This window comes from Meleagris gallopavo, chromosome 1, assembly GCF_905368555.1.
Source record: "Meleagris gallopavo chromosome 1, MGAL_WU_HG_1.1, whole genome shotgun sequence".
Taxonomy (NCBI): Eukaryota; Metazoa; Chordata; class Aves; order Galliformes; family Phasianidae; genus Meleagris; species Meleagris gallopavo.
Window position 1 is genome coordinate 178,616,105 of NC_139404.1, and position 16,886 is coordinate 178,632,990.

At 37.0% G+C, this 16,886-nt stretch overlaps 1 protein-coding gene across 2 annotated transcripts in view; it reads left to right on the plus strand.

Annotated features, from left to right (window-relative positions):
- GUCY1A2 (guanylate cyclase 1 soluble subunit alpha 2) overlaps positions 1-16,886 on the plus strand; it is a 150,466-nt gene that overhangs the window by 76,945 nt on the left and 56,635 nt on the right. For both annotated transcript variants that reach the window (XR_014881106.1, XM_085216267.1), the window contains exon 6: positions 14,296-14,439. Coding sequence is in view for 1 of the 2 variants with exons in the window: in XM_085216267.1 (XP_085072393.1) it covers positions 14,296-14,439 (144 nt within the window). In the remaining variant the exon portion in view is untranslated. The remainder of the gene's footprint in view (positions 1-14,295; positions 14,440-16,886) is intronic.

Below are 16,886 nucleotides of genomic sequence, written 5' to 3' on the forward strand. Positions count from 1 at the left end.
TTTACACATCAAGTACATGTATGAGTACTCAAAAAAAGTACTCAAAAAAAAAGAGAAATTAAGACCTCTATGTAATGAGCAGAAGAATAAACAAAGCCTGTTTTTCTATGGAAGGATGTCTTACACCTCAAACATTATTTCTCCACTGTTACTGCCTTAAGGAATAACTGCTGGGTCTTCCTCAGATCCCTTCATCGCAGGTTTGCCTCCATCTCCATACTCCCTCATACACCCTGAGCATCCCTACACCACATCCCCGTCTTCAGGTTCTGTCCACAATCTTGACCCCCACAGTGAGTAAGGCAGCGTGCGATTGTTTTGGAGCTGTGTGTGTGTGCTTTGCTTGCTGGTTGTGGAACTCAGAGTGCCAGTGGGATCCTGTTGTTGCTGAGCTCACATGACAGCCAGTTCTGCAGCTGGGAACATTGTTCTGAATCTCCCACATTGATCCAGGCATGAATCTTTTCTCAGCCTGCAGGATCTGGGTCTTTAAAATCTCTCTTTTTTTTTTTTTCCCCATTTATTTTTCTTTTCTTAATTAGAAGTCCAAAAAAGTTACTGCGGGATTAAGTGAATGCGACTCAATTAAGCATTACAAAAGGATAGAAAACTCAGGCACGGAACCATCTTTCATTTCCTTAGAGAATCAGGCTTAAGATATAAACACAACTCCTTTTGAAAAAGCATTTGCATTTTAAAATATAAGTAACTTGTGTGCTCGTATCTCTTCCATTTTTTTTTTTCCAGATGGTATTCTTGAAACTAATTTTATTAATAGGAATGATCACCACCACCACATCTACTATTTCAGAAGTTATTGTCAGGCAGTGAGTTTTAGATATGTCATCACCAATGTTTGTACTGACAGCCTACTTTTAAGACATAGTCCTGTAACTAGGCTACAGAAATTTATCCTGAACATCAAAACACAACTGTTTTCAAATTTGCTTATGCTTCAGCAATGTGGCAAAAATAATTTGCAAAAATTATTGATACGGTACTTCTGAAGACCAAATTCATCAGTCTGTAAACAGAAAATTAAGCAAAATTCATTAAATAAACTTCATGCTGTAAATTATTCACCCAGCTTTACTGTTACAGCATTATGAATTCAGAACCTCAGTGCTTCTAATTTTGGAGTCAGACAATGAATGTAATACTTTTCAGTTGTCTTGTACTACTTATTCAGGAATATTTACAGATAAGTGGGGAATGCAACTGAAGAACAGAGATACTTGTATTTAACAAGTAGAACATGGAGGGCAAATGTAATGAGCTGTTGGTACAGAAAAGAAATTCGTGAAGAGCGCTGGAGGAGGATGAAATAAGACTTTGAAATTCCTTGGAAATGAAAGTACGTACCTGTAACTGATGAGAAAGGGAGAGTATCCAGTGAAAGGATGCACAGGTACGAATGTCACGAGCGAATGATGGGCTCAGAAAATAAACTTCAAAGCAGTAGCATATGGAATAGATGCCAGAGATGGCAGATTACATTTCTACAGGCTTAAGGAGAACAAAGCAGTAACTGAGATGCATTGTGATATGAGCATGGGTGACAGTTCTAGCAATTCATGTTTTAGACTGAAATTTAGAAAGAATTTTCTTGCATACAATTTTGATGAGAAGATGAATAGGGGCACTTGTGAGGTAGTACAACAGATAGAGGATGCAAGAGAGCTGAGACCTGGCAATGCCTTTGGAAACTGGTGCTGTTCACTGTCTGAGCTAATCATATTTGTCTTGGTACTGATGAGTGGGAGAGAAGGATGCTGTCCAGAAGGGAGTGCAAATCATAGCAATACAGATGCAAATCTGAAGACCGGAGCTGCTTTATAAGTTAGTGTCTGTAGACATGCAGATAGAAACATGGACTCCAGGAGAAGAAGTACTGAGATGGATATTAATAAATTTTGAAAGCAAATGCTTAGGGTAAAACATATCCTGGTTGGCCTGACTGTGTCTTTGTTTTGACCCATTTTTATCTGTATCTGAATTCATGTTATTACGAGCCAAGAGCTGGGAAATGGTGTTTCGGCTAAGCCATCTCTTATTAAATGAGCTATTTAGATATGCTGCAGCCATAGCTAGCATTTAAAACTTAGTCTTGAAGACCGAAATCTTTCACATTCAAGCCTCCTGCAGCCTCTGCTTCTTCCTCCAAGTAATGTCTTTGACACAGGATCATTTAACTTATTTTTGTTCTGTTTTTTTTGCCTGGATGGGCCTTATCAGCTCTTTTCCCCTTGTTAGCTTTCTGAAAAGACCCCTTTTCGCTCCCTTGTCTTTTATTGCATAAAGGTAGAAGATGCTGTGGTTGTTTCTTTGGCCATACGTTCTTTGCTGTCACACAGAGTCTCTCACTCCCTTATGAGGTCTGGGCCAAGATGGGACACCTATGTTTTGGGGGAAACTCAGAAGTGTTATAGGATTATGTTTAAAAATGAACAAAGAAAAACCTACAGAAGATTCCTTTTTGTCTGAAATTGTGCTACATATCTGCAATATTATCACCAGAGAGCTCCCAGATACTTAAAGACTTCTCATTTCTTTAAGCCTGTATCTTGCTTCAACCTTGTGGAGGATTTACATGTTTTGTCTTTAGGGAGATGTGCAAATGAAGCAAACATACATTCAGACTCCAAAACAGTTATTCTTTATATACACACAGATCTGCACAAAGCATTAAAACATGTGTACATGCTCCCCTGCTCTAGGCAATTAATCACCCAAGAATTCTCTAAAGAATCCAGGGCTTCTGCTTCTGTATATGATTTCTTCTTCATGAATACCATGCTTGTATAGATTTACTTCTGTCTTTTTTTTTTTTTTTTTACTTCCTTCTCCCATTTTTGTCTTGCCTGAGAAGTGCACATTTATGTGTCCCATTCCATTTGTTTCATGCTGCCTGGGAGCATTGAGCCATGTCCAACCTGCAGGTTGTGGGAGTGCTTCCCAAGACCTCAGTTTATGTGTGAACCCTGGCTACCTCCTGACTTTTTGTTTGGGTAAGACCCATAAGTTTATTCTTCTTTAGGGCTCCCTTCTCCATACCAAAAAGAAAGCCCAGTTATAGTGGCTGAAAAAGATTTCTGTCCAAGAGCATACCCTGTTGCAGCACACAGGGCTCCCTGATGCTAAGTTTTTTACAAAACATCATTCATACTTGAGTACTTTGTTTGCTTGTGCCATGTTTTTCCCTTTTAGTCTCCCTGAAAGACTGGAGAATATTGATTTCACGTTCCATCACTCTAAGATATTTCCATTTCAAAGACCAGCATTGTCTCAGATCTAGAACATACTACCAGAGATAGCTGCAATAAACTAAGACCTTACTTGAGGACAAGGCTCGTCACATTGAGCTTAAGTATGCTTCTTCTGTGATACTTATTTATTTTAATGTGTGCTTATTTTGTTAGACAGTTCTTTACTTTGACATTGCAACTACCTCACACAAGGCAGAATGCTAACCAGGGCATTTTCTGTTCATCATAAACATTCAATGTGATTTTTACCATTTGACTCTTACCTAACAAAAGAGTTAAATTGTTTATATACTAGGACTTACATTTTCCATGACTGATGTGTATAAACTTGATGTTGGCCTAATGTAAACTGTAAGTCTTCTAGCACGTCTCTATTATAACTAATGAGGAAAAAACAACTTTTAAAATGCTGGGTATTAGATCTACGCAGCAGGAACTGTTTGTCAGTTTTCCTTTAATAAGAAAAACAGCACTGTGAATAAATGTGTAGATGAAAAAATGGATACTGAAAGATTATTTTTAAGATGCTAGGTAGATGCTGTAGAAAGAAGTTGGAATAAAACTCTTGTAAAATGCATGTGAATTTGCAAGCATGTGGCATCATTAAACTAGCTAAAAATAAAATGCCCTCAGGTCTGGTAAGAACAATTGCTTCATAATTAGGCCCTTGGGAAGGAGCGGGGATTTGTAGTAAGATACTTAGCTTTACCAGAGATTTCTGAACTTCATTGATACTTGGAATTCACTTCTCATGTGGGAGGGAATTTCCATACACTGAACTATTTCCGAAAGCAGAATTCGGCATCATAAAAGCATTGCACCTTGAAGATGAAGCACAATTTTTCATTGCTTAGGAGTCAATTTTTGAAGATTGAAACCAAATGAGATTTAGATTATTCCCAAATCCTATTTTTAAATTGCTAAAGGCTTTAAAGAAAAAAAAAAAAAAAAAAGTGCTTTTTAAAGTATCCCAAAGAATTGATGGATCTATAAATAATGCTGTATCCAACATGTAGAATTCATTTCTGGAAAAAAAGCCAAAAGCCAAAATGACTAACAACTAAACCCAGCCCTAAGTATTTTAAGCTAACCAACATTTTTAAGCTTCACAGCATCTCATGATTCAACTGTATTTCAAAGCTTTTCTGTGCAACAGAAAATGATATAGAGGATACTTGAAAATGCAAACAGGTCTAAACTTTGATTTCAGTTCACACAACATAAAGAAAACAAGTGAGTTTTGGATACTTGGAAAAATATCAGTGTTCTGCCTTTATTATATAGACATAAAAAGGTAGGCCTGGAAGTTACGTCAGAATCACAGAATCACATTTTCACAGCACGCTTGAGGTTTGAAGGGACCTCTGGCCCAACCCCTGCTCAAGCAGGGACACCTGGAGTAGCATCCTCAGGGCCACATACATCCAAATTGCTTCTGGGAGATTTCCAAGGATGAAACCCCTTTGGGCAGCCTGTGGCAGCCCTCCATCACTTGCGCAACACAGAAGTGTTCCCTGGTGTTCAGAAGGAACTTGCTGTGTTCCAGTTAGTGCCTATTGAGTCTTGTCATGGCAGCAGGCACCACCGAGCAGAGCCTGGCTCCATATTCTTTGCTCTCTCTCTTCAGGTATTAATGGACACTGAAGAGATCCTACTGAGCCTCTTCTCCCAGCTGAGCAGTCACAGCTCTCAACCTCTTCACACAGTAAATTAAGAGAAGATGTGGAGATGAGTCCTCCTGTAGGGTAGAAAAATGGTGTTTCCAGACTTCACGATAGAGTAAATCGTGCCATGGAAATTTTTTTTCTTTTCATTGAGTATAGAAAATTTATACTGGAATAGCTTCAATTAGAGGCTTTATCCTGTGTCACTGAAGCAGGGTATTATTCCCATCCAATGACAATATTATAAAGTTATTAGTGATTTGCAGAGATGTATTCAGGAGAAGGAGATGGATAGAAGAAATTACAGGAGATTTCAATATCGTCTTGAGGTAGAATACAGATATTAAATAAATTGCTGCCTATAATGAGTACTGAGACTGCTGACTTAATATAAATGGAGATATCTACCTATTCTTCAGTCTTTGTCCTATACCAATTAAAAAGGTATTTTATTTGTGGCTGAATTAGAAGTAATGGACAGGAATAATGATGTCCAAATGACAATTTTAGAGCACCGTGTTCCATATACCATAGCTTTTCCCTAAGTCTTCAGCTCTACAACTTAGGGCAGAAAACAGATGAAAGAAAACCCAGGGGGAGATAGTAATTACTTTGAATGTTTTTTATAGAGTCAAATGCAAGAATTTCTTCTTAAGGTTGAATTTTGCTGTATTCCTTTAGGCAAAAAAATATTTTAGCTTTAATAAAATAAATACATTGTTTTGAGGTATTATGTACGTGACTTTTGCAGTTGGAAAGAAATACAGCTAAAAAGGATAACACATGCAGTACTTGAGAACACTTCCCATCTTCCATTTCCAGGTGCATTCCCATCCTGAATCTTGGTACCATACTGAAAAGAGACTTAAGAAACAACCTCCTTATATATTTATGTGGTCCCATGGGAATGCAGCCTAAGTGTGCAGGAAACAAGGGTGTGCTGCAATAAGTACAGGCTGAGAAGTATGCAAAGAACTTATTCTGACTAAGAGACAGCCAGGAACATATCATGACTTCCCACATTGAGAAATTACTTCCAGGTCTTCAAAACAAATTAACAAGCTTAAAGTCTTTTTTTTTTTTTTCTTTTCTTTTTTTTTTTTTTTTTTAGTGTAATCATAGGAATCAATTAAGCTTCTTATTCTCCAATAAATTTTGTTCCAAGCCTAGATTTATCTTTGAGTGCAAAGGAGCCTAAAGTATGGATCATATGAAGGTTTTCCAATTGTTCATCTATCTTTCTAGGGATTAGCTTTTTTCCCACTTGCTTATCTTTATTTCTAGGGACAGCTTTATTGAAAGACTGTTTGGTTTCCCAAAACTTGACCTGTTCTACTTCTAAAATTCATCTATCTCTATGGCCTTCCATGTTCCATTTTCTCTTCTTCCTCTTCACATGGTCTTGTTAGAACCTTCTCTTACATGATTCTGGGACAGAGAATGTGAAAATATGCTATTTGCAGCAAAAAACTATTCATCTAGACTCACAGTAAATAAAGTAAAAGTACAATATTACAGGATGAGCATGAAATTTTTCATACGAGGTTCATCTTTTTCTATGTGAGGTGGTTAGCACAGCAACTGCTAGAATTTCCATTTCTGTCCATTCGATATAAACAGAACGGGGAATGAATATCTCATATGAACTACATTATAGATGTCTCTGGTTAGATGAACCAATCTCACCTGGATATTCTCTACCTTATACACTTGTAGCCTATGTGCTTGGTATGTTGCTTCTTTCTTTTCATATGATTTGAGGTTGTAGTTATTTAATCATATGATGTTCTTTAGTATCATGTCATATTCCTTAATGCATGGAATGTATTTTGATTGATTAAAATGAGGTTTATTACATTTTAATTTCTGTCATGTAATCAGCATCAATCCAGAATTGCTTCTTTCCTAATTTAATTGCTTTATGTCATATAGGTACTGGAGTAATTCCCATCACCACCAAGCATTGTGCTGTCTCTCAATAAGGTGCCTTAGAGTACTTTACTGATTAGTTCAAGGCCTGACTACCCATGAGTTTTGCGAATGGAAATGAATAGCTCATTTCAAAGAGCTACGAACTGCATAGTCCCATGGGAACAGGCAGTTATGTCTGGTATTGACTAATAGGCATTGGAGTATTCAAGGGTGTTTATTTTAGCTAAGAGAAATATAAACAACATTTCATCAACCAAGGAAACTGAGCTGGCAGTTTTACTCACAGTCATTAAAGAAAGATATAAGCTGACATTCTGGCAGACACTCACCTGTTGGTTGATCACCAGAGAAACAAGTGTCTTGCAGCTCCAAGCTCATCCGAGCATTAGAGTTATTTGTAATACACAGAAAAAAGTCCTCTCCTCTCCTCTCCCTCCTCTCCTCTCCTCTCCTCTCCTCTCCCTCCTCTCCTCCCTCTCCTCTCCTCTCCTCTCCTCTCCTCTCCTCTCCTCTCCTCTCCTCTCCTCTCCTCTCCTCTCCTCTCCTCTCCTCTCCTCTCCTCTCCTCTCCTCTCCCCCCTCTCCTCCCCTCCCCTCCCCTTCCCACTCCTTCCTTCCCCTCCCCTCCCCTTCCCAGGAGGTTACAAATCAGAAAATAAAGAAAACCCAACAGATTTCATTATTGCGATTTTAAAAAATATTTTGTCATTACTATAACGACTCTTTGAGCAGTTTATATGTTACATCATGAAGATAACAGAAAGTGGTAATAATTTTCACCTTCATTTTTTTTTTTTCATTGCAATTTGTATGGCAAATTTTTCATCCTGAAATTAAAACATACAGTAATAAGGGGAAAAAGCAGTGGCAACACAATTACCTCAATTATCTAAATGCCAGGGTGCCACATCCAAATGTGGGAACTTGAAGAAGTACAAAAGGGCCATAGAATAGCTACTTATGAAATGTCAGTACATTTGGCAGACTTCTTTTTAGCCTTTCATTTTGAGATTTGATCCCTGAAATATAAGGATTATATACTTTATGGCTGTACCTTGAACAATGTGCCTTTATGTGGGGGGAGAGTGGAAATATGCCTAGAAGAGAAGTGAAATGACAAGCCAATATTTTAAGATGGAGTATTATCCTCTTTTATGTGGGGAGAAAAATCACATACAAACCAGCAGGTTTTTTTTTTTTTTTTTTTTTGTGTGTGTGTGTGTGAGAAAAGTCAAGAGAGGAAGGGGAAGAGAATGAAATTACAATTATCCAGGTAATTATCTCTTTCCCTGCTGCTTATTTACGTATTTTTATTCTGAAAATCTTAAAGAAGAAACTGATATCATAGCAACTGCTGTTTGTCATTATTTCATTGTTACACAATGAGACTTTATAGAATATCTCCTAGCAGTAAGAGACTTTCCAGCCATTGGCTGACTGCTCATAAGTGATAAGAAACAGTTTAGAAATAAGCTACCCTTCAGCCAAAGATAGTATATGTGCTTTAAATACTGTACAGTAGAGACACGCTGTTCAATATTTCAAGTTTACTGCCAACTTAAGGTTACTGTGATTCTGAACACATACTTAAAAAGAAATAAATACTTCAGGTGATTAAAATAACAGAAACAAGTGAAACAGCAGAATTTGATTTATGTAGGAACTTAACTGAATTTGAAAAAATATCTATTATTCTATAGGTGGAGAATGAGAAATCAAGGACTTAAAGGGCTGAAAAATATCTATGTTTACTCTGTTAGAACTTGATATATTCTCAAACACCTTGTGGCCTTGGGTCTAAGATCAGGGAAGACCATAATGCTGCTGGATGACCTCTTACACAGGTCTTTTTTCTCATTACCAATATCAAAGTAAGAGGAAGCAAGTGGGAAAAATGAGCAAGCCCTTGCCTTGGTTGGGGTTGGTGGACATTTTCTGTGGTATTTTAAGGAATACTTTGATTTGAGTGGACTGGTTCTGCACCAATCAGCACAAGTACTATGTAAAGATGAAAGCTAGATTGAGTTTTCAGACCATCTAGCGAGGTATTGACTGTCATCTACTAGAAAAAAAGTTTGCTGTAAATAGACCCCAAGTTTCAAAGCCAACATGTAGATAGAGATATACAGATACAGTGATAGGACAAGAGGTAATGGTTTTAAACAAAGAGAAGGGAGATTTAGATTAGATGTTAGGAAGAAATTATTTACTCATAGATCAGTGAGACACTGGCACAGGCTGCCCAAGAGATATCCAGGTGTATCCTGTAGATTTTCATTCTTTGTTGAGCAGTAGTCTTTTTTTGCCATTGTCTTGTGAGAAAAAAAAAAACACAAACTTCTATTTCTGTGCACACATGTATATATATATGAAGAAGATGCAGAATGTGCCTTGATTGGATTTGGCTTGAGAAGTGCTGCAGTGGCAGTTAATTTTGTGTCAGTGGCACAGACAACTTGAAATAAGATCACTAGTGCAACCTGCATTTCAGGCTTTTATTTCTGGATGACACTTTGAATTAAAGACAGTATTTAACTCTGTTTACCTATAAAAGTGAAAGAAAGCCAACTTTTTATTTCCAATTTATTTATGTATTTATTTTTGCTAAAGTCAGTTTAACAGTCTGTAGAGACACTGGAATAGATTATTTTAGGGTAAATAGGGACTAAATATCATAATCTTTGTAAGTGAGATAATAAATACCTGCACAGCCTATTGAGTGTTTAGGAGATAGGAACAATGGTACACATGTACTTTTAGAAGACTATAATGGATCTACAATGGACAAACTGGCAAAAGTAAATGTACTTCATAAAACAAAGCAGGTTATGTTTTTAATTTTAATGCCAATTCTATTGTGGAAATTTAGTTTTAATCTTTTAATCTTACACAAGAAGTTTTCTTGATGCATTAATTAACCCATAAGAAAGGAACACACACACATTGAATTTTCAGCTCTATACATAAAAAAATCAACACCACCACTCTCCTGTAACAGTTTTAACCCAAATTATCTATTAGGCTTTTACAGGAAAACCTCCTGAGTTATACAAGGCTACAACCACAGCCATTTCTCCCACTAGGTGCTTCTTTCAGTGGATTTAATTTTTGCTATAACTTTAGGAATTTAAGATCATAATGGTAACAAGAGTGATCATTTTTACATTTTTATGGCATTTTCTTTCCAAATTGTGCTAGTAAGTTTCCTTAGAGTGTTGAGGTTCCTGAATATTTTAGATGAAAATCTTTTACTTGCCATTACAAGTTTCACTTACAAAATAATCTTTTCCCCTCCACTGTGAACATAATATTGTGAAATGAAGTGTGACACTCCAGTTCTTCATTACTTATAAAAGTTCATATGAGGAATTCCTGGTGCATATTCATTTATTTATGAGGAAGAGTGCTGCACATTCTGTTCTGAACTGCCACTGAATTAACACCCCAGTGTTACACCAGGGGGACATCATTCCAGTTTTTCAGTTAAGTAGCAGAGCAGAAGCTGTAGCTCCTTGTACTTAGAAGAAACTTGCTGGTGTTGCCTCAGAGGTAGTTTATTAACTTCTGTTCTCCAGTTACCATACTGGAGATATTATATTCTGTCTTCTGGGAGATATTATATTCTGTCTTCTGGGCTTCTCTTCTGTCTGGAAACCATATTCCATCTAAAATACATTCAAATTAAGAGTAAGTAAGTGACTGCAGGACAATTACTGTAGAGCTCAACCTCTATAAAAAGCACTGTTCATGCCTGTAGTAGACATGCTGTATCTACAGAGAATCTTACGTATTATCGCTCTACAGTGTTTAGCAGTCTGAGGATATTTATCAAGAAACAGATTCTGAGTTGTAGAGTACATACAACTACATCAATTAATTATGAACATTAATCTTTGATTTGTTGTGGGCCTGACTGAAAATTCTTTGGACGTTTTAAAAAAATTTGCAAGGAATTACAGAAAGCATTAGAGAAGGCTTTTGTGTAGCTGTGTAAGTAGCTGTGATGATTCCTGGCTTCTTTTATTGTTAACTGAACATAAAAATTATATATCATATTTTTATAAACTGAAATAATTTTGACATCTTAATTCAACCTTCTTTCTTTTCTGTCATGCTATATATTAGTCCCCAGCTAATGAAAAACTCAGTGAAACTGATACAAGTGAGTCTAAATCAACAATAACGGAAGAAAAACAGATAACAGTAGGTCAGGATGTCAGTTAATGGCTAGAAATAATGAGTACTAAGAAAAAAATCTTGAAATAGAGCAAAAATACACTGAATCTAAACAAAGGTAAAACCATCAATCATATGCAAAAAAAAAACAAAAACAAAACAAAGACTGAAATATTCAGCAAAGAGTACATTTTGCTTTTTAAAAGAAACGATGTGTTCCAGTGTTCTGGTAGCAAAATGTACTCTGCATATGTATCTAGAAGGATATTAAAGTCAAATACAATAATAAAAATGCACTATAATATTCATATTACAGAGTCAAAACCTGTGAAGTTAGTTTGGTACTAGATAGAGATTTCCTTTGAAGATTGCTGTGCTGTCAGAGCACGATACTGGTTTGAGAGTAATCTTGCATGGAAGGTCTTGAGGGTGTTGGTAGGTAAAAAAAACCTGAATGTGGACTTGCAGTCCAGAAATTCTGAGATGCATCAAAAGAGAGGAGGACAGTAGGTTGAGAGATGTGATTGTCCTCCTCTGCTGTTCTTTTATGAGACCCCATGTGAGTACTGTGTTGAGCTCTGGGCCCCAGCGTAAGGATATAGATGTGTTGGAGTGTTTCCAGAGGAGGTCTGAAAAGACAATCAGAGTGCTGGAGCACCTCTCCTGTGAAGGAAGGCTGAGAGAGCTGGGCTTGATCTGGTTGGAGAATAGAAGGCTCCAGAGGGATGTTATAGCAGCCTTATAGTACCTAGAGAGGGGCCTATACAAAAGCTGGGGGGGGATTCTGTCACTTTGTCAGGGAGCTTAGTGAGGTAATGGCTTTAAACTAGGAGAGTGTAAATTTAGATTATAGATGTTAGGCATTGGCACAGGGTGCTCAGAGAAACTGCAGATGCCCCATCCCTGGAGGCATTTGAGGCCTGGTTGGATGGGGCTTTAAGCAACCTGATCTGGCGGGTGGTTGGAACTGCGTGATCTGTAAGGTCACTTCTGACCCAAGCCATTCTATGATTCTGAAATTATCTTGAATAGCATCAAACAGCTAAATGCTGCTACTTTTAGCTGCAGTGAGTGGATCCTTCCTTTTCTCCTAATCCCGTTGCCTTTATGTAAATCAGAGAATTATAAATCCTGGATTTCTTTACAGAAGGGAATGGGGAAAAAAATAGATAATTGGAAAAATTGCCAAAACTAATTTTGAAGGAGAAATGAACCAAGACTGAAATTTAATGAAGATATTATTCATGGAAATTTCAGCTTAAATACTTCGGGGAAAATCTTAGTAGTGACTGAAAATGATCATACAATCATTAGACAACCTGATCAGTACTCATCACATCCAGCTCAGCTGGAGGTCAGTTGCACTGACCTTTAGCAGGTCAGTCTCATGTGTCCTACTCATTCCTAATCATGTTAGAGGAACTAAAGGCTATCCCACAATGGCACTATTATCATTTTTATTTTCAGAGTAAGAGTACCATGAGGCAGCTTGAGTTCCATTTTCCTTGCAATACACAGATATACAATGCAACTCAGATGTTACTACTTATTCAGTGAATGGAATTCAGCTGTTGGTTCACACAGTTGTAGAAACTTTGGAATGAGAAGATGCTAATAAAAAAAAAGTAGATTTGTCTGAACGTTGCAGGAACAATGTTAGATCCTAAATCTATATTACTTACAGAGGTGCAACGTAAAGCACTTTAGTGGAATAGTCATTCTGAAATTAAATCATTCGATGAAGAGCAGAATTGGTATTTTATTTTTGTATCTGACATCATAGATTCAGCTCTTTTTGTAGTAATCCCTTCATTTCTACTAAAACTGGTTATATTCCTCTACAATTTTAAAGTTGATAACGTCTATTTGGATTTCTGCTAATTCTTCCTTCTGTAGTTGAAAAATTTTGACCTCCTGTTCATCATCAGCTCACAAGAAACCCCAAGTCACTGCTGTGTATCCTCCTGTACAATCACCAGGAAATCCTAAAGAGTTGAGCTTGGCAATGGGCTAGTAACAGCTTCTTCATGTCTGATGGTGGGAGGCACGTGCTCATACTGCTGTTCTAGATTCCTGCTCTGGATATGTTTACATATAATGCTTACTTTTTGAGGCAGTTCCTTTAATTCTATTTCTCTGCACTGAAAATTAATCTAAGAAGGTCCACGTCTGCTACTATTAGCAGAGTCCATGCAGAAAGAAGGATCATCTATATTTATTTGTTGAATAACTCCTTGCTCAATACCTTCTTTCTTCTCATACTAACTTTTGTTGAAGCTTTTTTCTGCCATTCCTGTAGCGTTGGGTGCAGGGCGAAAGCCAAGTTGTATTAGCAAGAAGCCTTGAGGGCTCAGTCTGCTTGGGCATGTGTTAATGGGCTTTGTGCAGAATATGATGCAGATGTGAGGGTAGGCAGACTAGAAATCACAATGCTGTCAATAAAACTGCAAAACTCAAGGGCTTCATTGCTGCCTTCAACCAGAGCCAGAGGGCTTCCATAATTTCTTTTGCTCCCGCTTCTTCCTGAGGGACAGCTTTCTTTAAAGAAAATAAAGGATGAGAGATAAAGATAAAGAAGTCCTGTCTGAAAAGACCAGAGGGAACAGCCTGCTGCACTTGATGCCTGAAGGCAGGGAGTTCACTCTCAGCCTGTGCTGCAGAGAGAGAGGCAGCATTTCTCATTTGAAAATAACAGAGACAGATGCAGTCAAAAGTCTGTAGCAGTAACGTCTATTTTTAAATTCTCCCCTATACCAGAAAGAGCTGCCTCCTAATGAGCAGTCATAGACTCTTCACTGTTTTTATGGTGACATTTTGCTTCTTCTAATTCTCTTCTTAATGTACTTTTCTAGCAGAGCAGATAATTGTTATGAATTATAATCATGTAGAACTGCTCTTACCAAATAGCAAACTCAACCAAGATAGTGCCAAAGCTGCAAGCAATTTCTCATTTACGATAATAGAGTTTTCTTCATTACTGCTATGGGAAAATGTCATATCTCAGCTGATGGCATACATTGTTTTAGATGTAATGATCTTCTTTGGTTGTAATATTGACAAACGGCTGTGCCATCAATGTCAGATTTTGACTGCACCTGTTTGCAAACTCAGGTTAATTATGCTCTGCTGTCTAACTGCTTATTTTATGGATGTTTTGCTCACATGTTTTTAAGCAATGCTATTTCATTGCGGATAACTAATGGTAGTTATCTCTTCTCATTATCTTACTTTAACATTTGATTTGTCTGATTGCTGCAGGTGGAAACAATAGGTGATGCATACTGCGTCGCAGCAGGGCTCCACAAGAAAAGCCTTAGCCACGCTAAAGCCATTGCCCTGATGGCACTGAAGATGATGGAGCTATCAGAAGAGGTTCTCACTCCAGATGGGAGCCCTATTAAGGTAAGTCATTTGCTTTTTGTTCTCATTTAATCAGTGGTATCAACTTGATTAACTCCACTGTATTCTGTCAGTAGAAGCCTATTGCAAGAATTAAAAATTATTGCAAGATATCACTTTATGTATTTCAATGGTCCCCATCAACATTCAGGCCTAGTTTTTTTAAGACAGCACATGACTTAACATCCACATAATGCACATTTTGTTGTGTGTGGGGGTCTGTTTTTTGTTAGCTGTCACTTTGTTATATGCATTGAAAGTCTATTTGTGGCAACAGGTGCACTCCTGGAGACTTCCAGTTCAGTTAGTGTGAGAAGGAAATGATTCAGATGCTACAGGACTGTCCCATGCTGCAAGCTAACGCATGGAATGGCATTTAAAAAATTCATTTCAGAAGTGGGCTCCAGAACTTCAGCTCTGCTGTAGATGCTCTCAGATAGTTCTGCGGCTCAAAGGGGCACACTTTTTTTCCAAAAAATTGTTGACCTGAGTACAAGTGTATGGGACTGCTTGCTCTTGGTGATACTGTTCCTTCCCACACACCATCAGTTCTTTTTCCTAGATTAGTACAGGGGGCAGCAGGAGGTGGGAAAGCCTGTCCTTTTGTACTTTTTTGAAGGTCCTCTCTGCCTTTCTGCTTCTTTTGATCTTACAACAACCTTGTAGCCACTGGCACTTGGAATGTATAACATTTAAGTACAAAATGGAAATTCAACAGGAAAGAAAGTCCATGGGGATAGATACCTGTCTTTCCTATGCAAGGCTCAGTTTACATATTGCCTTCATTTTACTTACTCCTGGTTTTGGTTAAATTGTTCTTTTTATTTTCAAAGAAAATGGGGAGAACAATTATTCAACACTGTCTAAAGCCAATAACAAAAGTCATATGTAGCTAGATGAGAAGGCTGGACAGAGTTCCCATAGGATTTACATCTTGGTTGAATTACATTTTGCAAACTGTGATTCCTTACATGTGCTAAAAAACATGGAAATTTTTTTTTTTCTTTTTTTCTGGAAGGGGATTGTGTTATGAATTTCTAAAACAACTCTGAGGTTTTAAAACTCATCAGAAAATAAATGGTTTTGAAAAAATAATAAATCTGTGGTGATCCTTGAGGAGTAAAATTATATATTCCTGAGTTACAATTCATCTCTATTAAATTGTACCTTGAATTACATTTCTTGAAGTCTTTGTATGTGGTGAATCAAGAGAGATTTAATCCAGATGTTTTGCCATGCGCAACAAGGAGAGCATGGACGGCTAATCTAAAAACTCCAGGAAATATAGCAACACAATATTCAAATGAAAATACAAGGATGAAATATTTATATTTTTGGTACTCATGCTTCTGATGAAAATTTTCTTTAAAATTATGAAATATTTATTTATTTACCATAAAATGGCCACTTATTTAAAAGCCTAACTTTCTGTAAAAAAATCTTGGACTATGGATATTGAAGAATAATTTTGTAAAAGCTTCACATAGTCTTTTACTGAACTCAGAACTAGCATTAAAAGACAAATATTTTCTGAAGATATCAGAAGATGTTTTTGGTTTTCAGCTTTGATTCAGAGCTGTTTCAAATTGGTATTCACTTACGCCATATAAAATAGTTTTTCCAGGTTGTTTGATAAGTTCTCTATTTTTCCAGTGAATATAGATGATCAATACAATCTAGCTTCACTGTCACATGCTGGAGAGCTGCCTTCCAGATCCTCTCCATCTTCTTTCTCTATAAATGATTCTTGCAATCACAGGGAAATTTTAAATGTTTATGTTTTACTCTTAAAGTCATAGTTAGTGAATGTTTTCATTACTACATTTTTTCAAAGAAAATTCTTCATCATTTAGTGACTTCATAAGAAAACCTATAAAAGAAAGACCATAAAGACAGTGCATGAGAAAGACGCTTGCAAAGAAGAAAATGCTAGGAATAACCGCATATATTCAAAAAGTCCTAACGAGTTTCCTTTTGAATTCAGAAGAAAAACTGTCAGTTTGTTGTGACTTATATTGACAATAGAGGTGCTGAGAAGGTCCTTAGTGGATGTTAATTATCCTGTTTTCAGTTTTAAGTGTGACTTCAAGGCAGGAGGGCCGATGATACCAACCAGAGTGACAAAAAGCCTTACGTAGTTATTGTTGCCTTTGTACTGTGCCTGCTAATTTATGCTTAAGAAAGTATATAGAGGCATAGAATCATAAAATAACTTGAAGTGGACGGAAACCACAAGGGACATTGAATCCAATTTCTGGCTCCACATAGGACCACCTATTTGAATAGAATTCAAATGCAACATCTGAGACATTATCCAAATGCTGTTGAATTCCAATGTTGATTTGATTTTAAGGTTTCATCTCTCCTGTGTACATACACTGTAAAACTATAGGAATAAAGGCTTTTACAGAAGTCAGCTCTAATTTGTCCTAGTTTATGTATCTACACAG